The 25,921-nt window shown below is 44.4% G+C and overlaps 2 protein-coding genes and 1 long non-coding RNA gene across 8 annotated transcripts; 1 reads left to right on the forward strand and 2 right to left on the reverse strand.

Moving 5' to 3' along the window:
- Positions 1-296: 296 nt before the first annotated feature.
- On the reverse strand, positions 297-19,538 carry LOC133146297 (uncharacterized). Of its 3 annotated transcripts, none has more exons than XM_061269828.1 (5): positions 2,135-2,270; positions 1,730-1,999; positions 1,247-1,459; positions 847-1,167; positions 297-719 (listed from the first exon to the last, which is right to left on the reverse strand). In XM_061269828.1, the coding sequence occupies exons 1-5, from the start codon at positions 2,199-2,201 to the stop codon at positions 643-645; spliced, it is 948 nt and encodes a 315-aa protein (XP_061125812.1). In that variant the 5' UTR covers positions 2,202-2,270; the 3' UTR covers positions 297-642. The 3 variants fall into 3 exon arrangements, with proteins under 3 accessions (XP_061125812.1, XP_061125813.1, XP_061125811.1); XM_061269827.1 differs by lacking the exons at positions 297-719; positions 847-1,167; positions 1,247-1,459; positions 1,730-1,999; positions 2,135-2,270 and adding exons at positions 16,818-17,240; positions 17,383-17,682; positions 17,762-17,983; positions 18,254-18,526; positions 18,662-19,538; XM_061269829.1 differs by lacking the exons at positions 1,730-1,999; positions 2,135-2,270 and adding an exon at positions 18,254-18,634.
- On the forward strand, positions 2,338-4,644 carry LOC133146298 (uncharacterized). The gene is made up of 2 exons (XR_009711346.1): positions 2,338-2,480; positions 3,910-4,644. It is a non-coding gene; the product is annotated as an uncharacterized LOC133146298 (long non-coding RNA).
- LOC133146296 (E3 ubiquitin ligase TRAF3IP2-like) lies at positions 7,055-25,508 on the reverse strand. 4 transcript variants are annotated; one of them, XM_061269824.1, is made up of 11 exons: positions 23,344-23,397; positions 23,225-23,284; positions 22,946-22,968; positions 22,470-22,862; positions 21,795-21,861; positions 21,550-21,725; positions 21,378-21,466; positions 21,233-21,301; positions 21,065-21,169; positions 20,716-20,790; positions 19,676-20,577 (listed from the first exon to the last, which is right to left on the reverse strand). In XM_061269824.1, the coding sequence occupies exons 3-11, from the start codon at positions 22,959-22,961 to the stop codon at positions 20,431-20,433; spliced, it is 1,137 nt and encodes a 378-aa protein (XP_061125808.1). In that variant the 5' UTR covers positions 22,962-22,968; positions 23,225-23,284; positions 23,344-23,397; the 3' UTR covers positions 19,676-20,430. The 4 variants fall into 4 exon arrangements, 3 of the variants coding, with proteins under 3 accessions (XP_061125808.1, XP_061125807.1, XP_061125810.1); XM_061269823.1 differs by lacking the exon at positions 23,225-23,284 and having other exon boundaries at positions 23,344-23,435; XM_061269826.1 differs by having other exon boundaries at positions 22,946-22,983; positions 23,225-23,404.
- Positions 25,509-25,921: the final 413 nt, after the last annotated feature.

The following is a 25,921-nucleotide window of genomic DNA, read 5'->3' on the forward strand; positions in this document are numbered from 1 at the left end:
TGGCGTAGCTAAGCTAAGGACTCCCTGCGCCCCGGTTGAAAAAAAATCGAGCTTTTTCGATTCTTCATTTTCATGCCGTTTTTTTTTTTTTCAGTCTTGCGCGAATGTGCTTGCGCTATTCTATGTGCGCCATGTTATCCATTCCCCGTTTGCCTCCCGGACCCGGATGTTGTTTTAGCGATCAGCGTGGGTGATGTTCGATTTTTTTTCCTGTGGGCGCGCGCCCCGACTGGAAAAATTCCTGGCTACGCCACTGAACAAGGTGAAAGGGAAAGTAGGACGCACGCACACGTGTGCATTGAATGCATTTTTATTTACTGCTGAAGCAGAAGAAAAGAAAGAAATGCAGCGCCACGTAGCAAAACAAATTCAAGCGCCACATCAAGGAAATCGTTAAGCATTCCTTATTCCTATTCTAAAGGATTTCAAACTCTTATTTTTATTTCAACTTGAAGCATGCAAAGTTGTCTGCTTTATTTGGGTGACCAGCGGCGGCGGCGGCGGCGGGCGCCCCGAGCTGGCGTCTGTCTCCCGGCCGGGGACGGACGGACGGACGAGCTGCATGCACAAACAAAAAGAAGCACGCTCCGTCAGCGAGGAGTAGGCGAGCAGGTGCGCCGAGCCCACCTGGCGGCCCAAGATCTAGCAGCACAGGAGGCCAAGCAGCAGGCTCAGCGTCAGCAGCAGCGAGGAGGACGGCGCCACGGCACCGCTGCCAACTTGGGGAAAAGAAACATGGTCACCTGGAGGCCAGGCCAGGCCAGGCCAGGCCAGGCCAGGCCAGGCCAGGCCAGGCCAGGCCAGGCCAGGCCAGGCCACTCCTCCCTCCCTGACTGCCTGACTCACCAACTGTCAAGTCGTAGTTGAGGGACTCGTCGTCGCCGGCCTTGCATCTGTATTTGGCCGCATCCATGGCCTTGAGGGCCTCAAAGACGACTTTGGCCCCCGTTTGGCCAACCATCACTTTGTCGTCCTTCCACCAGGTGAAGTGGGTGACGCGGGTGTCGTTCTGGGTGACCACGCACTCCAGGCTCCATTGGGCGCCCACCTTGGCAGGGCCGTCGCTGCTGGCTTTGACCGCAAGCTGGCGGCCAGACTTGCCGCGGGGGTTCGAGTCGGCGGGCGTTTGCTGTGAGTCGTCGGCCACTGGCTTTGGGATGGTGGGCACTGGCCGGGCACGGCGCAGCACAGCGTTCCAGTTAGGGTTAGGCAGCAGCGCAAGACTGCTCGGCGACATGCAACCTACTGTTAAATGGGATGGTCTTCTTCACGTCTTTGCCGTCTTTGGCCTGGTACTTCCCGCTGTCGGCCGCACTCACGCTGGTGATGTCCAAGTTGCCATTTACTGTTGTTTTCGCTTCGGTTCCGAGGAACCAGGAGTAGGCGCTGTTGCCAGCCTTCAATCGGACGTTTTGGCCCAGGTCCACTTTGCACGGCTCTTTGTCGTCTTCGCACACGACTGTCAGAAGCAGAAAAGCAGAGACGGCACAGAAGTTACACACACGGGTCGGGCTGGCTGAGCAAAAAGTACCGACTCATCGGGCTGGCATGCTGGCTTGCTGGCTCGGGCGACGGCACGCACGCAAAGGCACTCCCGTTGGTCACCTTTTGTTTTCCTCGAGCCCCCTTACTCCCTCCCTCTCGCAAGCATCGAATCATCTTTACACATTTTCTTTGGCTTTCTCGCAAAAAGCTTGGCGGCCAGACAGCCAGCCAGCATCAAACTCACCCAAAGGGATGACTTTGAACTTCTGGGTCTTGCTGTCGTCGGTTTTGGTGGCCGTGTAGACCTTGTTGGCATCGCCAACCTCCACTGAGTTGAGCGTCAGGGATTTCTTGTCGCCAGAAATAGTGAACCTGCCGCCCTCACTAATCACGTCGTTATCCTGGTCCGTCCACTTGTCTGTGGTAGTTAGGCTGGCTTTCATCTTGAGGTTGCCGCCAATGTTGCACTTGCAGTCCTTTGGGTCATCGGCGCCTTCGCACTCAGGACAGTCATCTGGAAAAGCACAAGCGTTCAGGCGGCCACCAAAGTAGCGCGTTTGGAGGCCAACTCAATCATCACCAGCATCATCAGACAAAACACTAGGCGTCCAAATCAGACGAATAAAGTCGCACGGCCCGCGCGCGTCACCTGGCGCCACCGGGGGCAGCAGCAGGAGCAGCAGGAGGAGGCGGAAACAGAGCCGGAACGTGTCCATCTGGTGGCTATCGATCGATCGATCAGTCGAACGCTGGCTGGCTGGGCTGGCTGGCTGGGCTGGCTGGATCGTCGCTTCTTCTCTTCAAGGGCTTCGGCGAATGTGAAGGCAAGAGAGCAGATCTCGAGCATGTATAGTTTCGAGCGTCAAAGGCCACAAAGGCGCTTTGAAAGTTGACGAGCCTTCTGCACATTTGGCCTTTCTCCATTGGACGCGCTCCGCCGCGGCTTTGTGGCGAGCCCCCAGCCTTTGTGAGCACGACGACGATGACGCAAGAAAGTAAGAAAAGTTCCAGAATGAATTCATTGCAATCAAACGAGTTGCCCTGATGCTGGCGCTCGCCTTTCGTCGTGAGGTGTTCGACCCCTGCGAATAAATACATCTTGGTCTCAAACTCGTTTTTTTCGCGGGCCCCATTTTAGTCATAGTTTCTTTTGGGGGGCCATTATGACTGTCAACCCAAATAAATGTATGAGCTCCTCATATTATATACAGTATAAGCTACAAAAGCAACTGACAAATAACTCGTTTTCAAATCAGACTAGTAAAAACTGGTTAAATATTATTATTTTTTCTTTTTTTTAAGTAAAGACCATTTGCAATTCTAGTCATGACACACGAATTTGATGCACAATTTGTCTTCGCGGGCCACATAAAATGATGTGGTGGGCCGTATCTGGCCCGCGGGCCTTGAGTTTGACCCCGTGTTTTATCGTAAACAGTTTTGTGGTGAACAAATAAACAGCATCTCAGGCAGTGACTTAAGCCTATAGTAAAGAATACCTGTTATAAAAAGTGGAAATTGCTGACATAGCTAATTCAACATAGTCGGTCGGTCTCTTTGTGTGTTGTGACATGTGGAGAGATTGACAATAAAGCTGACTTTGACTTTTGACTTTGATAGTCCTCCAAATGACAGCGGGAGAAAATACGACTTGAAGATAGGTCTTAGGAGGGAATTATATTTTATTGCTGTTTATGAAAACACATCGGTCAGTTCCTGGCTGCTTTGGACTGGGCAGATAACGCTGAGACGAGTGGCAGGTATTTGGGGAACGATAAAAGCTAGATTTATTGGCTTTGGCAGGCCGGGCGTTGGCAGGAAGTGGCCTCATTCAGGATCTGATAAAGCGGGTGAAACACAGCACTTAAAGTGAACAAACCATTTTGACTTAGGTCAAGGAAACAGACTGGCTGGCCTGGACTTCTCTCAGTTTGCAAGCTAAAGTTGGGCTTGTAAGGAGTGCTGTATTGAAATTCTAGTGTATGACATTGTTGGGCCTCCCGTTGGAATGAATGGCAACTCGAGGTTTAGTTGAAATAATGATATTGTCCTACAAGAATTGCTGCTATCATATATAACACAGTCAATAAAACATAAAGGCCATTACGTCTGACTTTTTTTCTGTTTTAATGCCAAGTGGTGCTGGGTTGCTTTGATCATTTGTCATATGCTGCCACCTTGTGGTAAATATAGTTATTCATAATGTAACCCAACGTTCATTGAAATAATCCGGTATCCACGCTTCTGTTCCTGATACGGAATGATCTATTCTCATTTCAAACATGGCCATGCAGGCAGAATTGTTTAGAATGAAATACACTGCAAATATTAGGTCAGCGTAGATCGTAAATCAAATAGACCAAGATATGTGGACACAATCATTGGAAATGTCAAATTCCCTTGTTTGTGTGTCATTTCTTTCAGAGTGGACGAATTGTGAGAGTGAGGGATGCTTCTGGCTGTGGGATGATGTAACGCTCCTCCCTAAGCAGGCGTAACAGAAGGTCCTGCATGTCGAGGGGCCACCTGTAGATCCTCGTGTTCTGAAGCCAACTGGGGACCTGTCTCTGTCCCCAAAACAAAACAAGGGAGGGGGAAATCCCAATTACATACATCAACAACTTTCACATCGGTGCAAGGAGTTCAGCACATTATCAAGGTTAGGGTTATAATGTTGTTTGGGCATTTCTTTATGTTTTACTCACTTTTGTTGCATTGCAAAATAACACTGGTATAAGTCTGAAATTCAGGCAGCCTTGTTGGATGAATTCATTCTGGATCTGCACCAACAGCAATAAAATAAAATAAATAAAAAGATGTGCTCCTAAAATATTTCACTCTTGATCATACATTTCACAATCAAAATGTTCTGGGTTTGTAAATAAATAAAAACAATAATACATAAATAAAGACACAGATAGATAAATAAATAATGTAACGGACCATCAGATGAGCATCCCTGCCCTAGATAGACCATTTAACACTTGATGGTTTGGCAGGCACTCAAGAGAAGCAAATATTGTACAGATAAAGAAAAAAAAAAATCTGCAAACATGTGCCAATGCTGCACTTGTGGAAGCTCACCTGATTGTGGATATACCGTTTTTTTCCGTCTATAGTGCGCCCCCATGTATAATACGCACCCTAAAAATGGCATGCTGATGCTGGAAAAAAGCCTGTACCCATGTATAATACGCACCCAATTTTTATGAATTATTTTTTTTTTTAAGTCCCAATGATCGTCACACACGCAGGGAGGCAATGGGTCCCATTTTTATAGTCTTTGGTATGGTCTTAACTAGGGTGGATGTAATTTTTTTTGTTGGCGTTGATTTCTCCGACTGCCCCTAAACGCACCACCGCGCTCCGTGCGCACACGGCGGCTCTGTATGGGAGAGACGTTGAAGAGGAATAAAAACACCCTTGGAAACCAAAACTTGCCCCTCGTCGTGACTCGGAGCCGCAACAAATGTTTCGGATTTGTGTAGGGTACATTGTGACAGACGGCAAACTAGCAGGTGATCGAGCGAGCGTCTGATACAAGAGCATTGCGGTCGTATGGAGCGTGTTTGAAGTGAACAGCAGAGACGAAAGGAACAAGGCAAAGTGTTGTGAAATAAAATATTACCTGTAATACGCATTTTGTTATTTGCTGATTGAAACTGCTAATTAAACTGTGAATTGAAACTAATAGGTGGAGAACTGAACTCTCGCTCTTTATATAGCTGACGTGTCTGTAATGGCGGCTTCCGTATGACGTCCGGTCCGCGATGGAGATTAAAAAACAAACAATATTTGACAATAACACACCATCGATTGCACCATCGCATCAAACGATGTGTCGTCAATTATGAATTTTACTAAGTGTGTTGGGCAGGATGGCTGAATGCGATGCGCGATTGACAACAAACAAGAAGAAAGGTGAGTTTTATTTCGGGGGAGATTTGTCATGTCTCGTCCCCAGTTTTGCTATGTGTCTAGGTTGCCATAGTTTCTGTTCGTGTCACCCCGCTCTTCCTGTGTCACCTCAATCGATGTAACGTGTTTTGTATTTAAGTCCTGTCTGCCCCTCGCTCACCGTCGGATGATGTCATGATGTCTGTTTGCTTTCTGTTCCTGTCTTTGGTAATGTCACCCTGTCTTTTTGTTCCACGACTTTGTCGGTCAGTCCTGTTGTTGGTTTTGTTTTCTAAAAAAAAAAAATTTAAAAAAAATTTTTTTTTAATTTTTTTGTACCCATGTATAATGCGCACCCCAGATTTTAGGACAATAAATTCGTTACATTTTGCGCACTATACACGGAAAAAAACGGTACTTGGTATGTAGCCCGTGCTCATCGTCATCATCCCCTTCTACATCCTCCTTGTACTTGGGGCTGATTGCTACAATGATGAGGACGGATTTCTGGAAAATTTCCATGATCACTTGATGGCTTCTTTAATTTTACTCTCCAAATCTAGGATTCACATCATTCAAAAATCTGTTCATCCATCTGGTGAAGCCCATCCGTACGGACGGAGTATCAAATATGTCAATCTATAAATAAATCGACAGTGGAGGTGTGTATATAGTAGGGGTGTAAATCGCGGGTTTTGTCACGATACAATATATCGATACAAAGAACTACGATACGATATTTGCCGATATCTTAAAGCCTGCTGTGATTCATTCACGATATATCACGATATAGTGCTCTACGATCGATATATATATATTTTCTTAAATAAAAAATATAGAACAATATCCTGATTTACAACAATTCATACGCAAAATCAACAAGGTACTGCAAACTCTTTTTTTCAGGAAATTACAAGAGTATTGTAGTATACAAAGTGCTTATTTTAACACTGAACTTTGATGTCGTGTTTTTTCTTTAAATGTGCGGCGAGATTTGTGCTCCCTGAATATTTGATCACCGCATGGCAGGATTTACAAACTGCACGCGTCTTGTCCGTTGAGCCATCTTTTCTTTGGAATCCAAAGTGCTTCCAAACGAATGACTTGAAGCCTAAAGGGGAGCAAATTTCCTCGGCTTTTTGGACACTAGCCATAGCACCAGCCCAGGAGCCGCGTACTAGTTGTCGACTCCCCTTTCACGTGCCTGCTCTGCTCCCAACACAACAACGCCGGGCGCACTGCTCCCGGAAAGAGGAAGCAAGCAACAATGAACTGGATTTCAAAATAAAGTCGCGTCTAATGTACAAAGTCAAACACGGCGATATAAATCGATATTTACGTTTAGCATCGATTCAATAAATTGTAGAGCATTCTATCGATTAATCGATGTGTATCGATGAATCGTTACACCCCTAGTATACAGCATTTGAGAAGGGACGTTTGAGAAGGGACGATTGTGACGAGAGTTTGGAGCCTACGGCCGGTTTGAAGCCCTGACTTGTTAGACATTTAACAATTTCTTCAGCAGTGTCCACTGAATATGTGATGAAAACATTTCTTACAAATACACAAAGACAATTGCAAACTTCAAGCCTGTTTTGAGGTTCCATAAAACCACCATGGTTATTTTCTTCTTGTCTTTGAGACCAAACAGAGGCGCCCTGGCCAGAGGTAGGTGAATTTTTTTAATCCACTCTGGAAATTATGCTGAAGAAGTCTCTCTCGTTTGATATGGATGTCCAGTTCCCCAGTCTGCTCCCAGCTTCTACTGTTCTCTGGTCCACTACACTTCTGGCAGTCAAAGTCCAGACTGGAGGGTGGCATACTTTCATCCACCTCGATAGGAATGCTCCGATGGGTGCAAAGGCCTAAAGAAGCACAAAAAAAATAAAAGAAAAAGACAGTTCAATAATCAATAATAATCAATAATTAATCTGACCTGCAGGCACTGAAGTGACGGAGACTGTTATTCATAATAACAGTGTCGTATTTTATGAGCATCACTGATAGCAGTTTTTTAGTGAATTATTATTTTTATTTTTTTAATGCTGTTAATAAATGCATTTGTTTTCAAAAAACTTGTTTGGAATATCCATGCTTTACTACCTACTAAAGGCCAAAACCTTTTATGCAATGACCTTTACAGGTCGCTTATATTACTTCACACAAACACTACGTCCATCTGCTCCTGGTTCGGCCCTCCGGTCCGAATTTAGAACCCAGTTCGGCCCGCGAGTCAAAAAGTTTGCCCACCCCTGCTCTAGACGCAGCGGCTCCGAATCATTTGTGTGCTTCCACCTCAGGTTGTTGCCATGGTGACAATAAGCTGAAATGTAGCGGCAGGGTATTTCGTGTGTTGAAAAGAAAAGGGCGGAATTGCAAAGTGGGTTAAGGCAGTGTTACAGATGTGATACAGCTGGAGTTGAGTAACATTAGAAAACGTTAAATGTATTGGTATTAAATGTCTCACATGAGTACAGAGTACTTCGATTTGAGACCACATAAGTAACTTTGTGTACTGCAGAGCAGGTGTGTGTGTGTGTGAGAAAGTCAAAGAGAACAGCATGTACTGTAAATGCAAGTCAGTGAATCCAATCAGTTACTCCAACCTTTATTCAGTATGCACGTTACAATACTCCTTACGGGCTGTTTTGAAAGTTTTGCACAAGGGTTTTGTACTTATGATGCAAAATATTTTGGATTTTATGCAAAATTGGTGATCGTTTAAAAATAATTTGGCCCTTTCTTTTTTAAGGGTGTTAAGTATTATTGTTTATGTCCGCCCTTAGACTCACTGTGTGTATTAAGGTACCAATTCTGTTTACCTTTTTGTTTGTTATATACGGTAATGACGTCACTACATTGATGCTACCGGGGAAGAAAGTCCTGTGACAACGGACATGCGGATTGTTGTATGGGATTGACTGACGGAGAAGTTGTTGCGTTTACCGCCAGTGTGTTTGTAAAATAAATACGCTGTGTTTTCAACTGAAAAAGGAACCACGCATCGTCCTACTTTTCTCCACCACGCAGACAGCGGAAAAAGTCACCGCTGCACACCATTTATTTGGTGAAGAAAAAGGAACAGCCCCCTTTTTCACTTTACAGGTTATGGGCCCAGAGAAGGTTTGGACATGAGCTAACGTTAGCATCGGTAAAAAGACTGGAAAAAGTTACCGCGAAGTATACACGTGAAACTTGTGACAAGCTAACAAGAAAGCTATCCATGTACCAACCACCTGGAAATAAGTGGACGTGTTTAGATTCCCGGAAGAAGTGAAACGTGAGTGGCGATATTTGCATGTTGTAAATGCTAAAGAAGCAAACAACCTAGCTTAGCAAGTGAAAAGTATTTTAGCAAGCTAGAGTGACTGTGGCGCGTCAACAACAACAAGAAGAAAAATGGCAAGCACAACAGCAGGAATCATTGCTGCACAGATGTTATTTGACGGTTCAGAAGATAAATATGAACTATGGGAAACACGATTCCTGGGACACTTGCACATCCGTAAGTTAAAAAGGACAATTTTGAATGAGCCCGCAACCGACACCAGTGAAGAGGAATTAGCCCAAGATGTAGCTAAAAATGCTGACTGCTATGCAGAGCTGATAAGGCTGTTAGATGACAAAAGCTTATCACTTATCAGACATGATGCAGCTGATGATGGCAGGAAAGCCTTGAAAATGCTCAGAGAACATTATTCAGGAAAAAGCAAGCCAAGAATCATAAACTTGTATACCTCGTTGACCAGACTGAACATGACAGGTAACGAGAGTGTAACAGACTATATGATAAGGGCAGAAAACCTGATTACTGCTCTGAGAGATGCAGGTGAGACTATGAGTGATGGATTGACCATAGCAATGGTGTTAAATGGCCTACCTGATTCCTTCAAGCCACTAGCCGTACATGTAACACAAAATGAAGATACAGTTACCGATTTCAAGAGAAGGCTACGGATTTATGAAGAAACTGAGAGGATGAAACTAATAGAGTCTGCAGATAATGTGATGAAAACTTGTGTGAAGCCAAGCCGAGGCTCCACTTAAAAGCACATCAGCAACAGAAACGGTGAAGATTCCGCTGACCTGACATGCTACAGATGTGGAACAAAAGGGCACAAGTCAAGAGGATGTACCAGAAAAGTTTGGTGCAGTTACTGCAACAGCAACACGCATCAAGAGTCCATATGCAGGAAAAAGAGGACTCAAGATGGAGCGAGACAAACCGCAGAGGGAGAGACTGGTAACCAAGATCAACTTTTCAAAGCCGAGCACATGAAAAAGAAGAGACTGTCAGATAACGTGAAGATGAAAGGCATCATGGTGGACGGGGGAGCTACATCTCACATTGTGAATGACGTCCAGACGTTCACCAACTTCGACGAGTCATTCAAGCCTGAGTCTCATTCAGTGGAACTAGCCGACGGGACCAAGTGCAGTGGAATAGCACAACGCAGAGGAACAGCGGTGATCTACCTACGTGACGATGCCGGGCGCCAGCAGACAGCGCAGCTGAGAGAGGCGTTGTACATGCCCTCATATCCTCACAACATCTTTTCGGTGGCAAGAGCAACAAATGGAGGAGCGACTATCACCTTCAAGAAAGGAGACCGTCACATAGTTACCAAAGACGGCAGCAGGTTTGACATCCATGAGAGTGGTAACTTGTTTTATCTGCCAACCATTGAAAAGAATGTTATTGATAAATGTAAACAATGTGTGAGTCATGATGTGCAAACCTGGCACGAGATCTTTGGACATTGTAACTACGATGATGTACAAAGATCACAAGGTGTAGTCAAAGGTATGGAGATAAAAGGCAGTGCAGTAAAACCCGCATTCTGTGAGGTATGCACACAGGGAAAATTCACCCAGACAAGGAACAGAGAGCCAGATAGTAAAGCTAAAAAGCCTTTAGAACTAGTGCACACTGACCTAGCGGGTCCCATGCGGACACCAAGCATAGAAGGGCACAGATATGCACAGTCTTTCACCGATGACTACTCAGGGACCATATTGGTGTATTTTCTTATGTCTAAAGCAGATACAGTACAGGCTACAGAGCGGTTCTTAGCAGACATAGCACCTTATGGGGAAGTAAAATGTATCCGTTCAGATAACGGAACTGAGTTCACAAGTCGAGACTTCCAGACATTGTTGAGGATAAATAGAATTAAACACGAGACGTCTGCACCATATTCTCCCCACCAAAACGGTACAGCAGAAAGAGGGTGGAGAACACTGTATGATATGGGCAGGTGTTTTCTCATAGAGAGTAAGCTACCAGATACGCTGTGGAACTACGCTATCCAAACAGCAGCTTACGTGAGAAACAGATGTCAGGGCTCGAAGCTTATTTTTTGCCCAAGTTGCCCTCGGGCAAGTTGGAGAAAATTTTACTTGCCCGAAACAAAATTTTACTTGCCCGAATTTTTTTTGAGTGGATTTTTACTTGCCCGACACATTTTTGCCATAAAAAAAACAACACTATAAGTTTTGCCTTCATATGCCTTCGTATCCGCCAACCGGAAACAAGCTCTGCTGGTGCGCAGGCGCAGAAGAGCCAGGGACGGGGTGAGGGAGCATGCATTTAATTACGAAGCGCTTTGCCGTTATCAATGTATTGCAGACTTACACGAGAAACTAACCGCTCCCTAGAAAACAAAATGTCGGACCAGAAGCGGCAGAAGTTGCGAGAAATTATGCACAAAATCGTCTTTTTACAGCTTGAAAACATGGTATTATGGCAGGGCAAGTTCGGGCAAGTGAGGAAAAAATTCTACTTGCCCGTCTGCCATCGCTACTTGCCCCGGGCAATCGGGCAATCGTTAGTTTCGAGCCCTGGATGTTACAATAGACGTACAAAGAAAACGCCATACAAACTGTTAAACGGCAGGGAACCAAATGTATCCAAACTACAAAAATGTGGATCTGTATGTTTTGCTTACAAACAAGCGAAAGGCAAACTAGAGTCAAGGTGCGAGCAGGGTGTGTTCGTAGGTTATGACAAAAACAGCCCAGCTTACCTGGTGTATTATCCAGATACAGAGAAGGTTCAGAAGCATAGATTGGTCAAATTCACCCAAGCAGCCAAAGAGAAGGAAACACGAACACCTGAGTCACATACAGGATGTAATGACATAGAGGTACATCCCAGGGTCAACAAGGATGAAAATGTTGATGATGAATGTGTGTATGTGCCAGATGATTGTACCCAAAGTGATGTTTCCAGAGCTCTACCTGACATGACTGAACGTACACCACGGGGTAGAGCTGCTGAGACTGAGATTAGAAGGAACCCACCGAGAAACAGGAGACTTCCAAGCCACCGACAGGAGTTTGAGACCGAGGACACGGTTGACAAACTGATAACATGCGTGGACTTTTGTTACAAAGCCGTATGCGACATTCCTCAAACCTACGAGACGCCATAGTGTCATCCAAGTCAAAGCAGTGGAAAAATGCAATGGACGAGGAGATGAGATCACTGGAGGAAAACAAGACCTTCACCCTCACCCAGTTGCCACCGGGTAAACAGGCAGTGGGTGGTAGGTGGGTCTATGCACTCAAGAGTGACATTGATGGATCAGACAAGTACAAGGCAAGATTTGTGGCAAAAGGCTACAGTCAGAGACAAGGGACTGACTATGAGGAAACATTCTCACCTACAGCCGACATGACAAGTGTGCGAATAATGATGCAAAAAGCGGCGCAAGAAGATCTTATTCTACACCAGATGGACGTTAAGACAGCTTATTTGCATGCACCAATTGACTGTGAGATATAGCTGGAGCAGCCACAAGGTTATGAAAAAGAGTCTGAAAATGGTGAAAAAATGGTATGTAAATTGCACAAGTCTCTTTATGGTTTAAAACAATCAGGCAGGAACTGGAATGTGATGTTACATACATATCTGAGTGAAAATGGTTTTGAACCGAACTCAGCAGACCACTGTGTGTACACAAGAGAAAAAGATAATGAGAAGGTTATTTTGCTAGTATGGGTGGATGATCTCATAATAGCAGCTAGTAGCGAGAATGTACTAAACAGTGTAAAAGGGATGCTTGCAGGCAGGTTTAAAATGAAAGACCTTGGTAAGTTAAACCATTTTTTAGGGATAGATTTTACCCTGAATAAATTGTATTATTAAAACGTTTTTTTGGTCATATTGCCTGCAATGACTGCTTTTCCCCAGTAGATGGGGAAGCGCTCGCCTGCGCATTTACTACCGGAAGCCGTGTCGGAAAGCTCGGTGCACACTCGCAAGTGCGTGTGCGTACTCAGTAGTACGGACATGGCGCACTCGCGCTCTATTTGTATCAGCCCCGAATTTAGAGGGTGGGCTGTGACGACGGCGTTCTTGCAATTCGCGCGCTGAGCTTACAGATACCGTTTTACGCTAAAGCCACCCACAAACCTTCCCCTGGAATCCTTCCATTAAAATGAGTGGCCCGAAGAAAAGAAGTGAGTGCCGAATGTTAAAAAAAGAGTGACCAATTTGGCTCGACGTTCGCGACGTCCTCACCTCTGTTACCAGATGTTTGTGAGTTCAAACTCTGCTCTGATTTTCAGATACCCCTCACCGTGTTGCAGTTTTGATTACTTTATTTGGATGTATGCTTTCACCGATTCTTCAAGATGATATATTTGGTCAGAATGTTTGGCGTTTGATGTGATCTCATAAGATAAACATCTTTCATTAATCTGACCTGCAGGCACTGAAGTGATGGAGACTGTTATTCATAATAACAGTGTCGTATTTTATGAGAATCACCGATAGCAGTTTTTTAGTGAATATCCATGCTTTACTACCTACTAAAGGCCAAAATCTTTTATGCAATGACCTTTACAGGTCGCTTATATTACTTCACACAAACACTACGTCCATCTGCTCCTGGTTCGGCCCTCCGGTCCAAATTTAGAACCCAGTTCGGCCCGCGAGTCAAAAAGTTTGCCCACCCCTGTCTAAGAGTGTACTGTGATGCGGATTGGGCATCAGATGTAACAGACAGGCATAGTACAACAGGATTTTGTGTCAACATGAGTGAGAGGAGCGCGCTCATCTCTTGGAAAACAAGAAAACAATCAACTGTGGCTTTGTCTACATGCGAAGCAGAGTATATGTCCTTAGCATCAGCTATACAGGAATGTATCTACTTAGAACAGCTGCTGAGAGGCATAGACAAATACGAGTATGCACAAACTAAAGTGTACGAAGACAATCAAGGTACTATTGCACTAGCCAGAAACCCAGTAAGCAGGCAAAGATGCAAACATATAGATATAAAGTACCACTTCATCAGAGAACATGCAAAAAGTGGGAAGATAATCTTAGAGTACTGTCCTACTGAGCAAACGGTTGCTGACGTGTTAACTAAACCAGCTACTAAACTTAAACTAAGAAGGTTTGCTCAGGACATGTTTGGTACTTAAATGTGCAGAGTGTATTTGTGTTATTGTTTTATTTGGCCCAAAGAGGCAAACTGTGTTATTGTTTTGTTTTGTTTTTCTAGATAACACAGTGAGTTAAGTACGAGTGGGTGTGTTAAGTTTAATTGTTTATGTCCGCCCTTAGACTCACTGTGTGTATTAAGGTACCAATTCTGTTTACCTTTTTGTTTGTTACCCTGAACAAATTGTATTATTAAACTTTTTTTTTGGTCATTTTGCCTGCAATGACTGCGTTTCCCCAGTAGATGGGGAAGCGCTCGCCTGCGCATTTACTACCGGAAGCCGTGTCACAAGTGCGTGTACGGACATGGCGCACTCGCGCTCTATTTGTATCAGTCCCGAATTTAGAGCGTGGGCTGTGACGACAGCATTCTTGTAATTCGCGCGCTGAGCTTTCAGATGCAGTTTCAGCCACATGAACGTCAAAATCTACCCGTCACAGATCGAGGTAAACGGACCAACACCTCGGATCTCGCCTAAGAATTACCACAACAAATTTTACTCCTGACTATGACGCACTATCAAACTTTAACAAAAAAGACAGCGGTGTCTACAAGCCTACTGGAACCTACAAAAGGATTATAAGGAAGGAACACAAGAACTTTAAGAGACTGCTCATATGTGTCAGAGAGGTTCTGCTCTGACAACTGAGCTGAACTTTCATCTGTTAAGATTGTGCATGGCACAACAGAGAGTTAATATTCCATGGGTTTTTTTCTATGAAGAACCCAGAGATAGTTATTTAGTTATTTTTTTAGTTGTTTTTTCTGTGAAGAACTCAGAGAGGGTTATTTAGTTATTATTTATTTCATTAATAGTGTTATTATTTGTTTCCTGACTTTTTTTCTGTAAAGAACCTGGAAAGGGTTATTAAATAACCGTTATTTGGTTATGTGTGGCTTTCTGGAAAACAAGAATTTTTTTAAGCTCCCCTACGATCGTCACACTTTTTCTGTTACAAACTGACACCGGCCGCCCATCAGAGAAGGGAAAGGTTATGTGGCCCTCACAGGAAAAAGTTTGGGGACCCCTGTTGTATGGGATTGACTGACGGAGAAGTTGTTGCGTTTACCGCCAGTGTGTTTGTAAAATAAATACGCTGTGTTTTCAACTGAAAAAGGAACCACGCATCGTCCTACTTTTCTCCACCACGCAGACAGCGGAAAAAGTCACCGCTGCACACCATTTATTTGGTGAAGAAAAAGGAACACCCCCCTTTTTCACTTTACAAAGGGATGTCAGGTTTCTCCACATGTTCTCCTTGTATTCAGTTCATGAGGTTTTTCTGGAATTTGATTTTGAATTTCCATGGTGCTCCACGCTTGACAATAATGTGTCACCACACACTTAAATGACCTCCACTGGCATGTCATGGTGTAATCTCGTAGCTGCACAGTCTCCCGTTGGTTTTGTTGTTTTCGGTCCCGTGAGAAAGCGCGTGTGCAACAGACCGCCCGCGCAAGCTCCACGTCTCGTGCCGCGTGGTGTAAAGAGAACGCGGTACTGTGGTTTCTCTGACAAAAGGGTGACAAATAATTGACTAACCTGCGGGCGTCGCTCCAAATATCCGCACCACTGGCACCTTCTTCACGTCGCTTTCCCTGAACTCGGAATAACACACGTCCAGGTTTCTTATTGGACTTGCCAGGTAGTAGTCTGCGGTGACGATGCGCACGGCAAACATGACTGCTGTAGCCGCTTCACACCAAGCAAAATAGATGAAAAAACAGTTCCTAGGAGTCCATTTGGGAAGAAATACTCGACTACCAGTTGAGAAAAGCCGGCCCGGGTGCTGTCACTCCGAAACGGCGAAGCGCAGGGGACGCCCGGTTGGGAAAGAAAAGGAACAAAAGGTTCCGCGTCACCGACGCGTTCTAATAATGCCCAATTCTACTGCAGCAGTGGAGCTACAGCAAACAACGACTCTCCTTCGCTGTCGGCTCCATGTTGCTCGGCGACTGTCCCGTGATTTTTAACAGTGCATGGCTGTTTTTGTTTTCAGCCAGGAAGACGTACCCCTGGCCTTCCGGTATGCGGCGTCTTTGCCCAAACCACGAGTAGCCAAAGCCGACAGCCCCCTCCATTGGCGCTCCCTCCAGGCCCGCACTTCCTTATGAGGCGACTACGGAGAAGTGTCCGACTGGGGCAAGTTAGATTGCAGCATCAGTTTCCGGCAAAGGATTTCAAAATAAAATATAGGTGCGCTATTTGATGCCATGAAAACGACACCTTAAAGCGCTTATTTTGAAGGAGTGTTGTCTTGCTAAGCCTGTCCGTTGTTGGAAGTATGTTGGAATGTTGTTTTTGGACTCCTTTAAGATTCATTCGATGTCCTGCTAGTGTGCTGAATCGTCCACATACGAGTGTAGTCTTTGTCCTCACTCGTAAGACGAATCAATTCGAGAACGAGTCTTACTCAAGACAAATACTACTTAGTACTGACCTTTTTCCACGACAGTACTGCCCTCTACTGTATTTCTCGTCAATAATGTGTGAGGCAAAACTGTACTCACGATTGCATACAACTGAGCTTACACAATTTCATTAACATAGTTCTATCTACATGAGTGTATATTGCAAATGTATAATGTTCACTGTGTATAGGAGTGATGCGACTAACGGGGTTCTCAGGTTATTATACAGCTGAAATGTAGTAAAAAAAAAAAAAAAAGTCAACCAAGATCACTGGCGTAGCTAAGCTAAGGACTCCCTGCGCCCCGGTTGAAAAAAAATCGAGCTTTTTCGATTCTTCATTTTCATGCCGTTTTTTTTTTTTCAGTCTTGCGCGAATGTGCTTGCGCTATTCTATGTGCGCCATGTTATCCATTCCCCGTTTGCCTCCCGGACCCGGATGTTGTTTTAGCGATCAGCGTGGGTGATGTTCGATTTTTTTTCCTGTGGGCGCGCGCCCCGACTGGAAAAATTCCTGGCTACGCCACTGAACAAGGTGAAAGGGAAAGTAGGACGCACGCACACGTGTGCATTGAATGCATTTTTATTTACTGCTGAAGCAGAAGAAAAGAAAGAAATGCAGCGCCACGTAGCAAAACAAATTCAAGCGCCACATCAAGGAAATCGTTAAGCATTCCTTATTCCTATTCTAAAGGATTTCAAACTCTTATTTTTATTTCAACTTGAAGCATGCAAAGTTGTCTGCTTTATTTGGGTGACCAGCGGCGGCGGCGGCGGCGGGCGCCCCGAGCTGGCGTCTGTCTCCCGGCCGGGGACGGACGGACGGACGAGCTGCATGCACAAACAAAAAGAAGCACGCTCCGTCAGCGAGGAGTAGGCGAGCAGGTGCGCCGAGCCCACCTGGCGGCCCAAGATCTAGCAGCACAGGAGGCCAAGCAGCAGGCTCAGCGTCAGCAGCAGCGAGGAGGACGGCGCCACGGCACCGCTGCCAACTTGGGGAAAAGAAACATGGTCACCTGGAGGCCAGGCCAGGCCAGGCCAGGCCAGGCCAGGCCAGGCCAGGCCAGGCCAGGCCAGGCCAGGCCAGGCCAGGCCAGGCCAGGCCACTCCTCCCTCCCTGACTGCCTGACTCACCAACTGTCAAGTCGTAGTTGAGGGACTCGTCGTCGCCGGCCTTGCATCTGTATTTGGCCGCATCCATGGCCTTGAGGGCCTCAAAGACGACTTTGGCCCCCGTTTGGCCAACCATCACTTTGTCGTCCTTCCACCAGGTGAAGTGGGTGACGCGGGTGTCGTTCTGGGTGACCACGCACTCCAGGCTCCATTGGGCGCCCACCTTGGCAGGGCCGTCGCTGCTGGCTTTGACCGCAAGCTGGCGGCCAGACTTGCCGCGGGGGTTCGAGTCGGCGGGCGTTTGCTTTGGGTCGTCGGGCACTGGCCGGGCACGGCGCAGCACAGCGTTCCAGTTAGGGTTAGGAAGCAGCGCAAGACTGCTCGGCGACATGCAACCTACCGGTAACACTAAGTTGGATGGTCTTCTTCACGCTGCCTGCGTTGTCTTTGGCCTGGTACTTCCCGCCGTCGGCCGCAGTCACGCCGGTGATGTCCAAGTTACCCTCTACTGTTGTTTTCGCTTCGGTTTCGAGGACCCATGAGTAGGCGCTGTTGCCAGCCTTCAATCGGACGTTTTGGCCCTGGTCCACTTTGCACGGCTGGTTTTCGGCTTCGCACACGACTGTCAGAAGCAGAAAAGCAGAGACGGCACAGAAGTTACACACACGGGTCGGGCTGGCTGAGCAAAAAGTACCGACTCATCGGGCTGGCATGCTGGCTTGCTGGCTCGGGCGACGGCACGCACGCAAAGGCACTCCCGTTGGTCACCTTTTGTTTTCCTCGAGCCCCCTTACTCCCTCCCTCTCGCAAGCATCGAATCATCTTTACACATTTTCTTTGGCTTTCTCGCAAAAAGCTTGGCGGCCAGACAGCCAGGCAGCATCAAACTCACCCAAAGGGATGACTTTGAACAACTGGGTCTTGTCGTCGGCTTTGGTGGCCGTGTAGACATTGTCGGCATCCTCAGCTTTCACATCCTTGAGCGTCAGGGTTTTCTTCTCGCTAGGCAAAGTGTACCTGCCGCCGTCACTAATCACGTTGTTATTCGGGTCCTTCCACTCGTTTGCGGCAGCGTCGGGGTTGATTATCATCTTGAGTTCGCCGCCAATTTTGCACTTGCAGGCCTTTGTGGTGTCATCGGCGCCACTGCAATCAGGACAGTCATCTGGAAAAGCACAAGCGTTCAGGCGGCCACCAAAGTAGCGCGTTTGGAGGCCAACTCAATCATCACCAGCATCATCAGACAAAACACTAGGCGTCCAAATCAGACGAATAAAGTCGCACGGCCCGCGCGCGTCACCTGGCGCCACCGGGGGCAGCAGCAGGAGCAGCAGGAGGAGGCGGAAACAGAGCCGGAACGTGTCCATCTGGTGGCTATCGATCGATCGATCGATCAGTCGAACGCTGGCTGGCTGGGCTGGCTGGCTGGGCTGGCTGGGCTGGCTGAATCGTCGCTTCTTCTCTTCAATGGCTTCGGCGAATGTGAAGACAAGAGAGCAGATCTCGAGCATGTATAGTTTCGAGCGTCAAAGGCCACAAAGGCGCTTTGAAAGTTGACGAGCCTTCTGCACATTTGGCCTTTCTCCATTGGACGCGCTCCGCCGCGGCTTTGTGGCGAGCCCCCAGCCTTTGTGAGCACGACGACGATGACGCGAGAAAGTAAGAAAAGTTCCAGAATGAATTCATTGCAATCAAACGAGTTGCCCTGATGCTGGCGCTCGCCTTTCGTCGTGAGGTGTTCGACCCCTGCGAATAAATACATCTTGGTCTCAAACTCATTTTTTTTCATAGTTTCTTTTGGAGGGCCGTTATGACTGTCAACCCAAATAAATGTATGAGCACCTCATATTATATACAGTATAAGCTACAAAACCAACTGACAAAGAACTCGTTTTCAAATCAGACTAGTAAAAACTGGTCAAATATTTAATTTTTTTTTTTTTTTTTTTTAAAGTGAAGAACATTTACAATTCTAGTCATGACACACGAATTTGATGCACAATTTGTCTTCGCGGGCCACATAAAATGATGTGGTGGGCCGTATCTGGCCCGCGGGCCTTGAGTTTGACCCCGTGTTTTATCGTAAACAGTTTTGTGGTGAACAAATAAACAGCATCTCAGGCAGTGACTTAAGCCTATAGTAAAGAATACCTGTTATAAAAAGTGGAAATTGCTGACATAGCTAATTCAACATAGTCGGTCGGTCTCTTTGTGTGTTGTGACATGTGGAGAGATTGACAATAAAGCTGACTTTGACTTTTGACTTTGATAGTCCTCCAAATGACAGCGGGAGAAAATACGACTTGAAGATAGGTCTTAGGAGGGAATTATATTTTATTGCTGTTTATGAAAACACATCGGTCAGTTCCTGGCTGCTTTGGACTGGGCAGATAACGCTGAGACGAGTGGCAGGTATTTGGGGAACGATAAAAGCTAGATTTATTGGCTTTGGCAGGCCGGGCGTTGGCAGGAAGTGGCCTCATTCAGGATCTGATAAAGCGGGTGAAACACAGCACTTAAAGTGAACAAACCATTTTGACTTAGGTCAAGGAAACAGACTGGCTGGCCTGGACTTCTCTCAGTTTGCAAGCTAAAGTTGAGCTTGTAAGGAGTGCTGTATTGAAATTAATACTTAATAATTAATAATATCCGTTGGAATGAATGGCAACTCGAGGTTTAGTTGAAATAATGATATTGTCCTACAAGAATTGCTGCTATCATATATAACACAGTCAATAAAACATAAAGGCCATTACGTCTTACTTTTTTTCTGTTTTAGAGCCAAGTGGTGCTGGGTTGCTTTGATCATTTGTGATTTGCTGCCACCTTGTGGTAAATATAGTTATTCATAATGTAACCCAACGTTCATTGAAATAATCCGGTATCCACGCTTCTGTTCCTGATACGGAATGATCTATTCTCATTTCAAACATGGCCATGCAGGCAGAATTGTTTAGAATGAAATACACTGCAAATATTAGGTCAGCGTAGATCGTAAATCAAATAGACCAAGCTATGTGGACACAATCATTGGAAATGTCAAATTCCCTTGTTTGTGTGTCATTTCTTTCAGAGTGGACGAATTGTGAGAGTGAGGGATGCTTCTGGCTGTGGGATGATGTAACGCTCCTCCCTAAGCAGGCGTAACAGAAGGTCCTGCGTGTCGAGGGGCCACCTGTAGATCCTCGTGTTCTGAAGCCAACTGGGGACGTGTCTCTGTCCCCGAAACAAAACAAGGGAGGGGGAAATCCCAATTACATACATCAACAACTTTCACATCGGTGCAAGGAGTTCAGCACATTATCAAGGTTAGGGTTATAATGTTGTTTGGGCATTTCTTTATGTTTTACTCACTTTTGTTGCATTGCAAAATAACACTGGTATAAGTCTGAAATTCAGGCAGCCTTGTTGGATGAATTCATTCTGGATCTGCACCAACAGCAAAAAAATCAAATAAATAAAAAGAAGTGCTCCTAAAATATTTCACTCTTGATCATACATTTCACAATGAAAATGTTCTGGGTTTGTAAATAAATAAAAATAATAATAACAATAATACATAAATAAAGACACAGATAGATAAATAAATAATGGAACGGACCATCAGATGAGCATCCCTGCCCTAGATAGACCATTCAACACTTGATGGTTTGGCAGGCACTCAAGAGAAGCAAATATTGTACAGATAAAGAAAAAAGCTCACCTGATTGTGGATATACTTGGTATGTAGCCCGTGCTCATCGTCATTATCCCCTTCTACATCCTCCTTGTACTTGGGGCTGATTGCTACAATGATGAGGACGGATTTCTGGAAAATTTCCATGATCAATTGATGGCATCTTTAATTTTACTCTACAAATCTAGGACTTACATCATTCAAAAATCTGTCCATCCATCTGGTGAAGCCCATCCGTATGGACGGAGTATCAAATATGTCAATCTATAAATAAATCGACAGCGGAGGTGTGTATATAGCATTTGAGAAGGGACGATTGTGACGAGAGTTTGGAGCCTACAGCCGCTTTGAAGCCTTGACTTGTTAGAAATTTAACAAAGCCAGTCATTTCTTCAGCAGTGTCCACTGAATATGTGATGAAAACATTTCCTACAAATACACAAAGACAATTGCAAATTTCCATCCAGCCACACAAGTAAATACAACAAATACATTTACTAAGTGTTACTTACTATATTCATCAGGGAGAGTGACAGTCTTCCTGATCTCCCTCGTAGCTGGTACCGGATCTGCTTGAAGACGATAATCTAAACTGACCTCACACATGACATCTTTGGGGACTGCCCCAGGTTGTACTTGACGGGGATTTGGAATATTGTGATATTGCATTCTGTGTCCTGGATGGTTACTGTAGAAGAAAAAAATTCAGAAATTAGAGTTGCAGTAAAATAATACAGAAATGAGTGATGCTCAATACCAAGGTCGAGCCCTTTGGTGTGGACACAAACAGTGTCCAAGACAACTCTCCTGCTTTGGACTGACGCCTGCAAAGAAAGAATAGTAGACACTCAAATACAAGCTGACAAAACTGGAATTAAAAATTTGAACAGTTTTGCTCTTTCATTTGAGAAGCGATTTTGTAATTTGAAGTTTTTTTCCTCTAAAAACAACATTTTAATTACCGTATTTTCCGCCCTATAAGGCGCACCTAAAAACCTAAAATTTTCTCAAAAACCAACAGTGCGCCTTATAGTCCGGTGCGCCTTATATATGGACCAAATTCCTAAATTCAAACTGGCCCGAAGTATTGTGTCATGAAATCAATCATAAGTGGCCCGTTGAAGACTATGAATCATGACTCAAAAAGACTATGGATCATTATTTTATGATTATAAAGTAATTTGTTCCGTCTGAAGTTGAAATAAAAAAGATAAAATGGAGAATGATTAGAAATCTGACATGATGCATTAATGGTGCGCCTTATAGTCCGGTGCGCCTTATATAAGGATAAAGTTTTAAAATGGGCCATTCATTGAAGGTGCGCCTTATAGTCCGGTGCGCCTTATAGGCCGGAAAATACGGTAAATTTTGTGAAGAACAGAAATTTCCAGTGGGGTAGTATTAAATAAATAATAATAAAAAAAAAACGTACATTGGCCATGAATATGTGCAGCTGGGAAGCGTGACGGGACATAGTGGCCAGCGTTGACACCCGACATGAGTGGGAGAGGTTGCTCCAAACCATCGCCATCATCCAACGAACAATCAAGCCTGTTTTGAGGTTCCATAAAACCACCATGGTTATTTTCTCCTAGTCTTTGAGGCCAAACAGAGGCGCTCTGGCCAGAGCTAGGTGAATTTTTTAATTCACTCTGGAAATAATGCTGAAGAAGTCTCTCTCGCTTGACATGGATGTCCAATTCCCCAGTCTGCTCCCAGCTTCTACTGTTCTCTGGTCCACTACACTTCTGGCAGTCAAAGTCCAGACTGGAGGGTGGCATGCTTTCATCCACCTCGATAGGAATGCTCCGATGGGTGCAAAGGCCTAAAGAAGCACAAAAAAATAAAAAGACAGTTCAATTCAGTGTGATTGGTACCTGAATATTTGGTCAAATGTCTGTTTCTTACTTTTTGAAGTGGCCATGTGGTTGCTGCAAAGAAACGGGATAATTTAAAAACAAAAAACATGAATAGAAATATACATCGATCGACCTCAGCAAAAGTTTGTTTATTAAAGGAGAGGGGAAAGTGAAACATTCATGCTAAGGCTGTTTCCAATTACATTTTTGTTTCCATTTTTTTTAGTTGAATCACAGGACAAAGGATTAAGACTCGATAAAAATTATATATATTGTTAATTTTACAACATTTGCCTGGGCTGAGTTATGCATAAGAATATGTGCTCACCAGTACAAAGTCAACACCAGTGCTCGGAAACACCTGACAGGTAGATCTTCTAAATAAAATCTAAATAAAAGTTAAATGAAGCTTAAAAATATTGAAATGAAGAATAAGAAATATCACACCTTTCTGGAAGTACTTCGCCCTTAATCGCAGGTTTGACCTGTTCTCACACAAACAGGAAATATTTCTACTGCCCGCCCCCTCGCCTTCAACGGCCAATCAGAGCAAGGCTATGTTGACGTCACGCCCAACCTACCTTTAAATAGAAAGGTGATTCTAAAAGCAGCACACACTTGAGAAAGATGACATAATGGAGTAAGTAGTAGTTTATTAATTTTATGTTTAAAGTTATTCTTATTAGAGGTGTGTCAGGACATGTTGCGTCACCATGACAACACATCTGACAGTTCCTGGCTAAGAAGAACATCATCATGCTGAAGCAACCTTCCAATAATATATAATTTTAATATAAATTAGACTTTCTTGGGACGTGTTTTGTCTCAATTTCTCAGGTGTCGTACATTTCTGTTTCCCCGAGTTTGCTCATCTGAGGCAGGTAGGTATACATCACGGTTGTGAGTTGCCGTGACCTTATGTTCCGACAGCGAGAAGATTTTCACCGTTTGTGTGAGGAAGGAGGAAGCCTCCCCAGTCACGACTTTACAAGTCACCACCCGAAGCAGCTCCTGTCGGAAACGACCGCTGACCATGCAGTAGAGCAAGAAGTTAGTGGTGGAGTTCAGATTCTGGAGCATGTTAGCAAAATCACCGGCGACATTGATGGGGATTCTGTAGTCGTTTCTGTTAAAGTTCTCCGTGTTGTACTCGGTCCTCAGGATGCAGTATGTTACAAAACGAGGCAGGCTGAGCACCACAAAAGCCACAGAGACAGTTCCCAGCAGGAGAAGGGTTCTTCTCAACATACCCCTTGTGCTGCGTCCATGTATGACCCGACGCTCCTCTTTTGTGAAAAGATTGCTGGCACGGCATAGATGATGCCCAATGAGGTAATTAAAGATGATAACCAGCACTATGGGAACACCTCCAGAGAGAAATGTGGTTATCCATACAATGGCAGTGGAGTAGATCTCATTTCGGTATTGACATCGAGGCAGAGTCACGTTTTCTCCATCCACCGTAATATCGGTGGGTACAACAACATTGATCCAGCCTAGCGGCACCGAAACCAAGTGAGACACCACCACGATGGCCACGCAGGTCAACTTTGTGACCTTTGTCTGTGAAAAGTCCTGCTTGGCCGCTGTGTTTCGAAGAACCAGATAGCGCTCAATGGTGAACACCACCACAATCCACGATGAACTGTAGAGGGAGCCATACTGCAGGAAGCTCAGGATGCCACACCAAGGGTAGGAGTGCCAGAAGGGCTGCAGCAGCCAGAAGGTGAGAGTCAGGTCGATGAGGATCACCCACACCAGGTAGAAGGTGTCCACAATAGCGAGACAGCTGAGATACACCACGGCTGTGTCAGACATTCCACATTTTCGGAAGCGGATCATGTAGAAGGTGAAGAGGTTTGCTGAGAAACAAAGTCAGAATCAAACCCTATATATATATATATATATAAATAAATATAAAAATATATAGTAATATATTTTATTTTTATTTTTTTTGCACAGTAGAGTTAATCAATCTGCTCCAGTAAAGCAATATTAAATTCTGTAGATTATACCAAACTGTAGTGCGTACATCCGCCACAAGAGGGCACTAAATGACCGTCGATGATTTGAAAGCTACAGTGCCGTTTTGAATTAAATACTTGATACTAAATAACTCGGGGTGATTCATCTAAATAAACAGGATAGTATCTTGTGTAATGATCTGTTTTGTTTTTGTTGTTGTCCTGCTGTCCATGTTAACTACTTGACCGCCATTTTCCTTATTTTGGGGATTGATTTAATACAGTATGGTTATATCAATGTGATTATTCAACAGTTTTTGTAATGTGCAAAGTGTGATTTTCTTTTAGTTCATATTTCTAAGCATTGAGTTATTGTTTTGAATCTAAAAAAATATCTATATTTATTTGTCACTGAAGTAGGGCTACCCATGACTTATAAATGTAACAAATCTGGAGGGGAAAAAAATAAGCCAAATAATAGCTAAAAATGTTAAATGTTGCTATAAATTGGCAAAATAGTAAACAAAATACTATCAAGTACCTGGAATACCCATCACGCAAAGAAGCGGGTAGTAGATCTTCTGAAGAGTGACCAAGGTCGTGCCTCCAACAGCTTCCATGGTAATCTCTCACATGCTCATCTCTGTCATGAAGAAGTCACACAACATTGTATTATACTACTTAATAAGCAGAGTTTATTAATTGAACTTCATTAAATATACTAGTTACACATTAAAACATAAAATCTAATTTGAAGGTGCATCTAAAATGAAAACATTTTCAGATGGCCTACTTTTTAGTTGATCTACAAATGACTGTGGTCTACAGAAGAAACCAAATGTAAAAAGAAAACACTATTGCATGAACCCGCTATACATTTGCTTATACGTATTAAAAATAAAAAACATTGATTTTCATTTCTGTAAAATCTGTAGTATATAATTATTTTAATAAAGATGGAAAACCACTGCATTCCAAATTACTAAACAAGCAATTATAACTTAATAATTATAATTAAAAAAACGATTTGGGAAATGATCCTTTATTATTAGCAAACAAGC

The sequence above is a fragment of the Syngnathus typhle genome, linkage group LG22 (assembly GCF_033458585.1).
Source record: "Syngnathus typhle isolate RoL2023-S1 ecotype Sweden linkage group LG22, RoL_Styp_1.0, whole genome shotgun sequence".
In the NCBI taxonomy this organism is placed as follows: Eukaryota; Metazoa; Chordata; class Actinopteri; order Syngnathiformes; family Syngnathidae; genus Syngnathus; species Syngnathus typhle.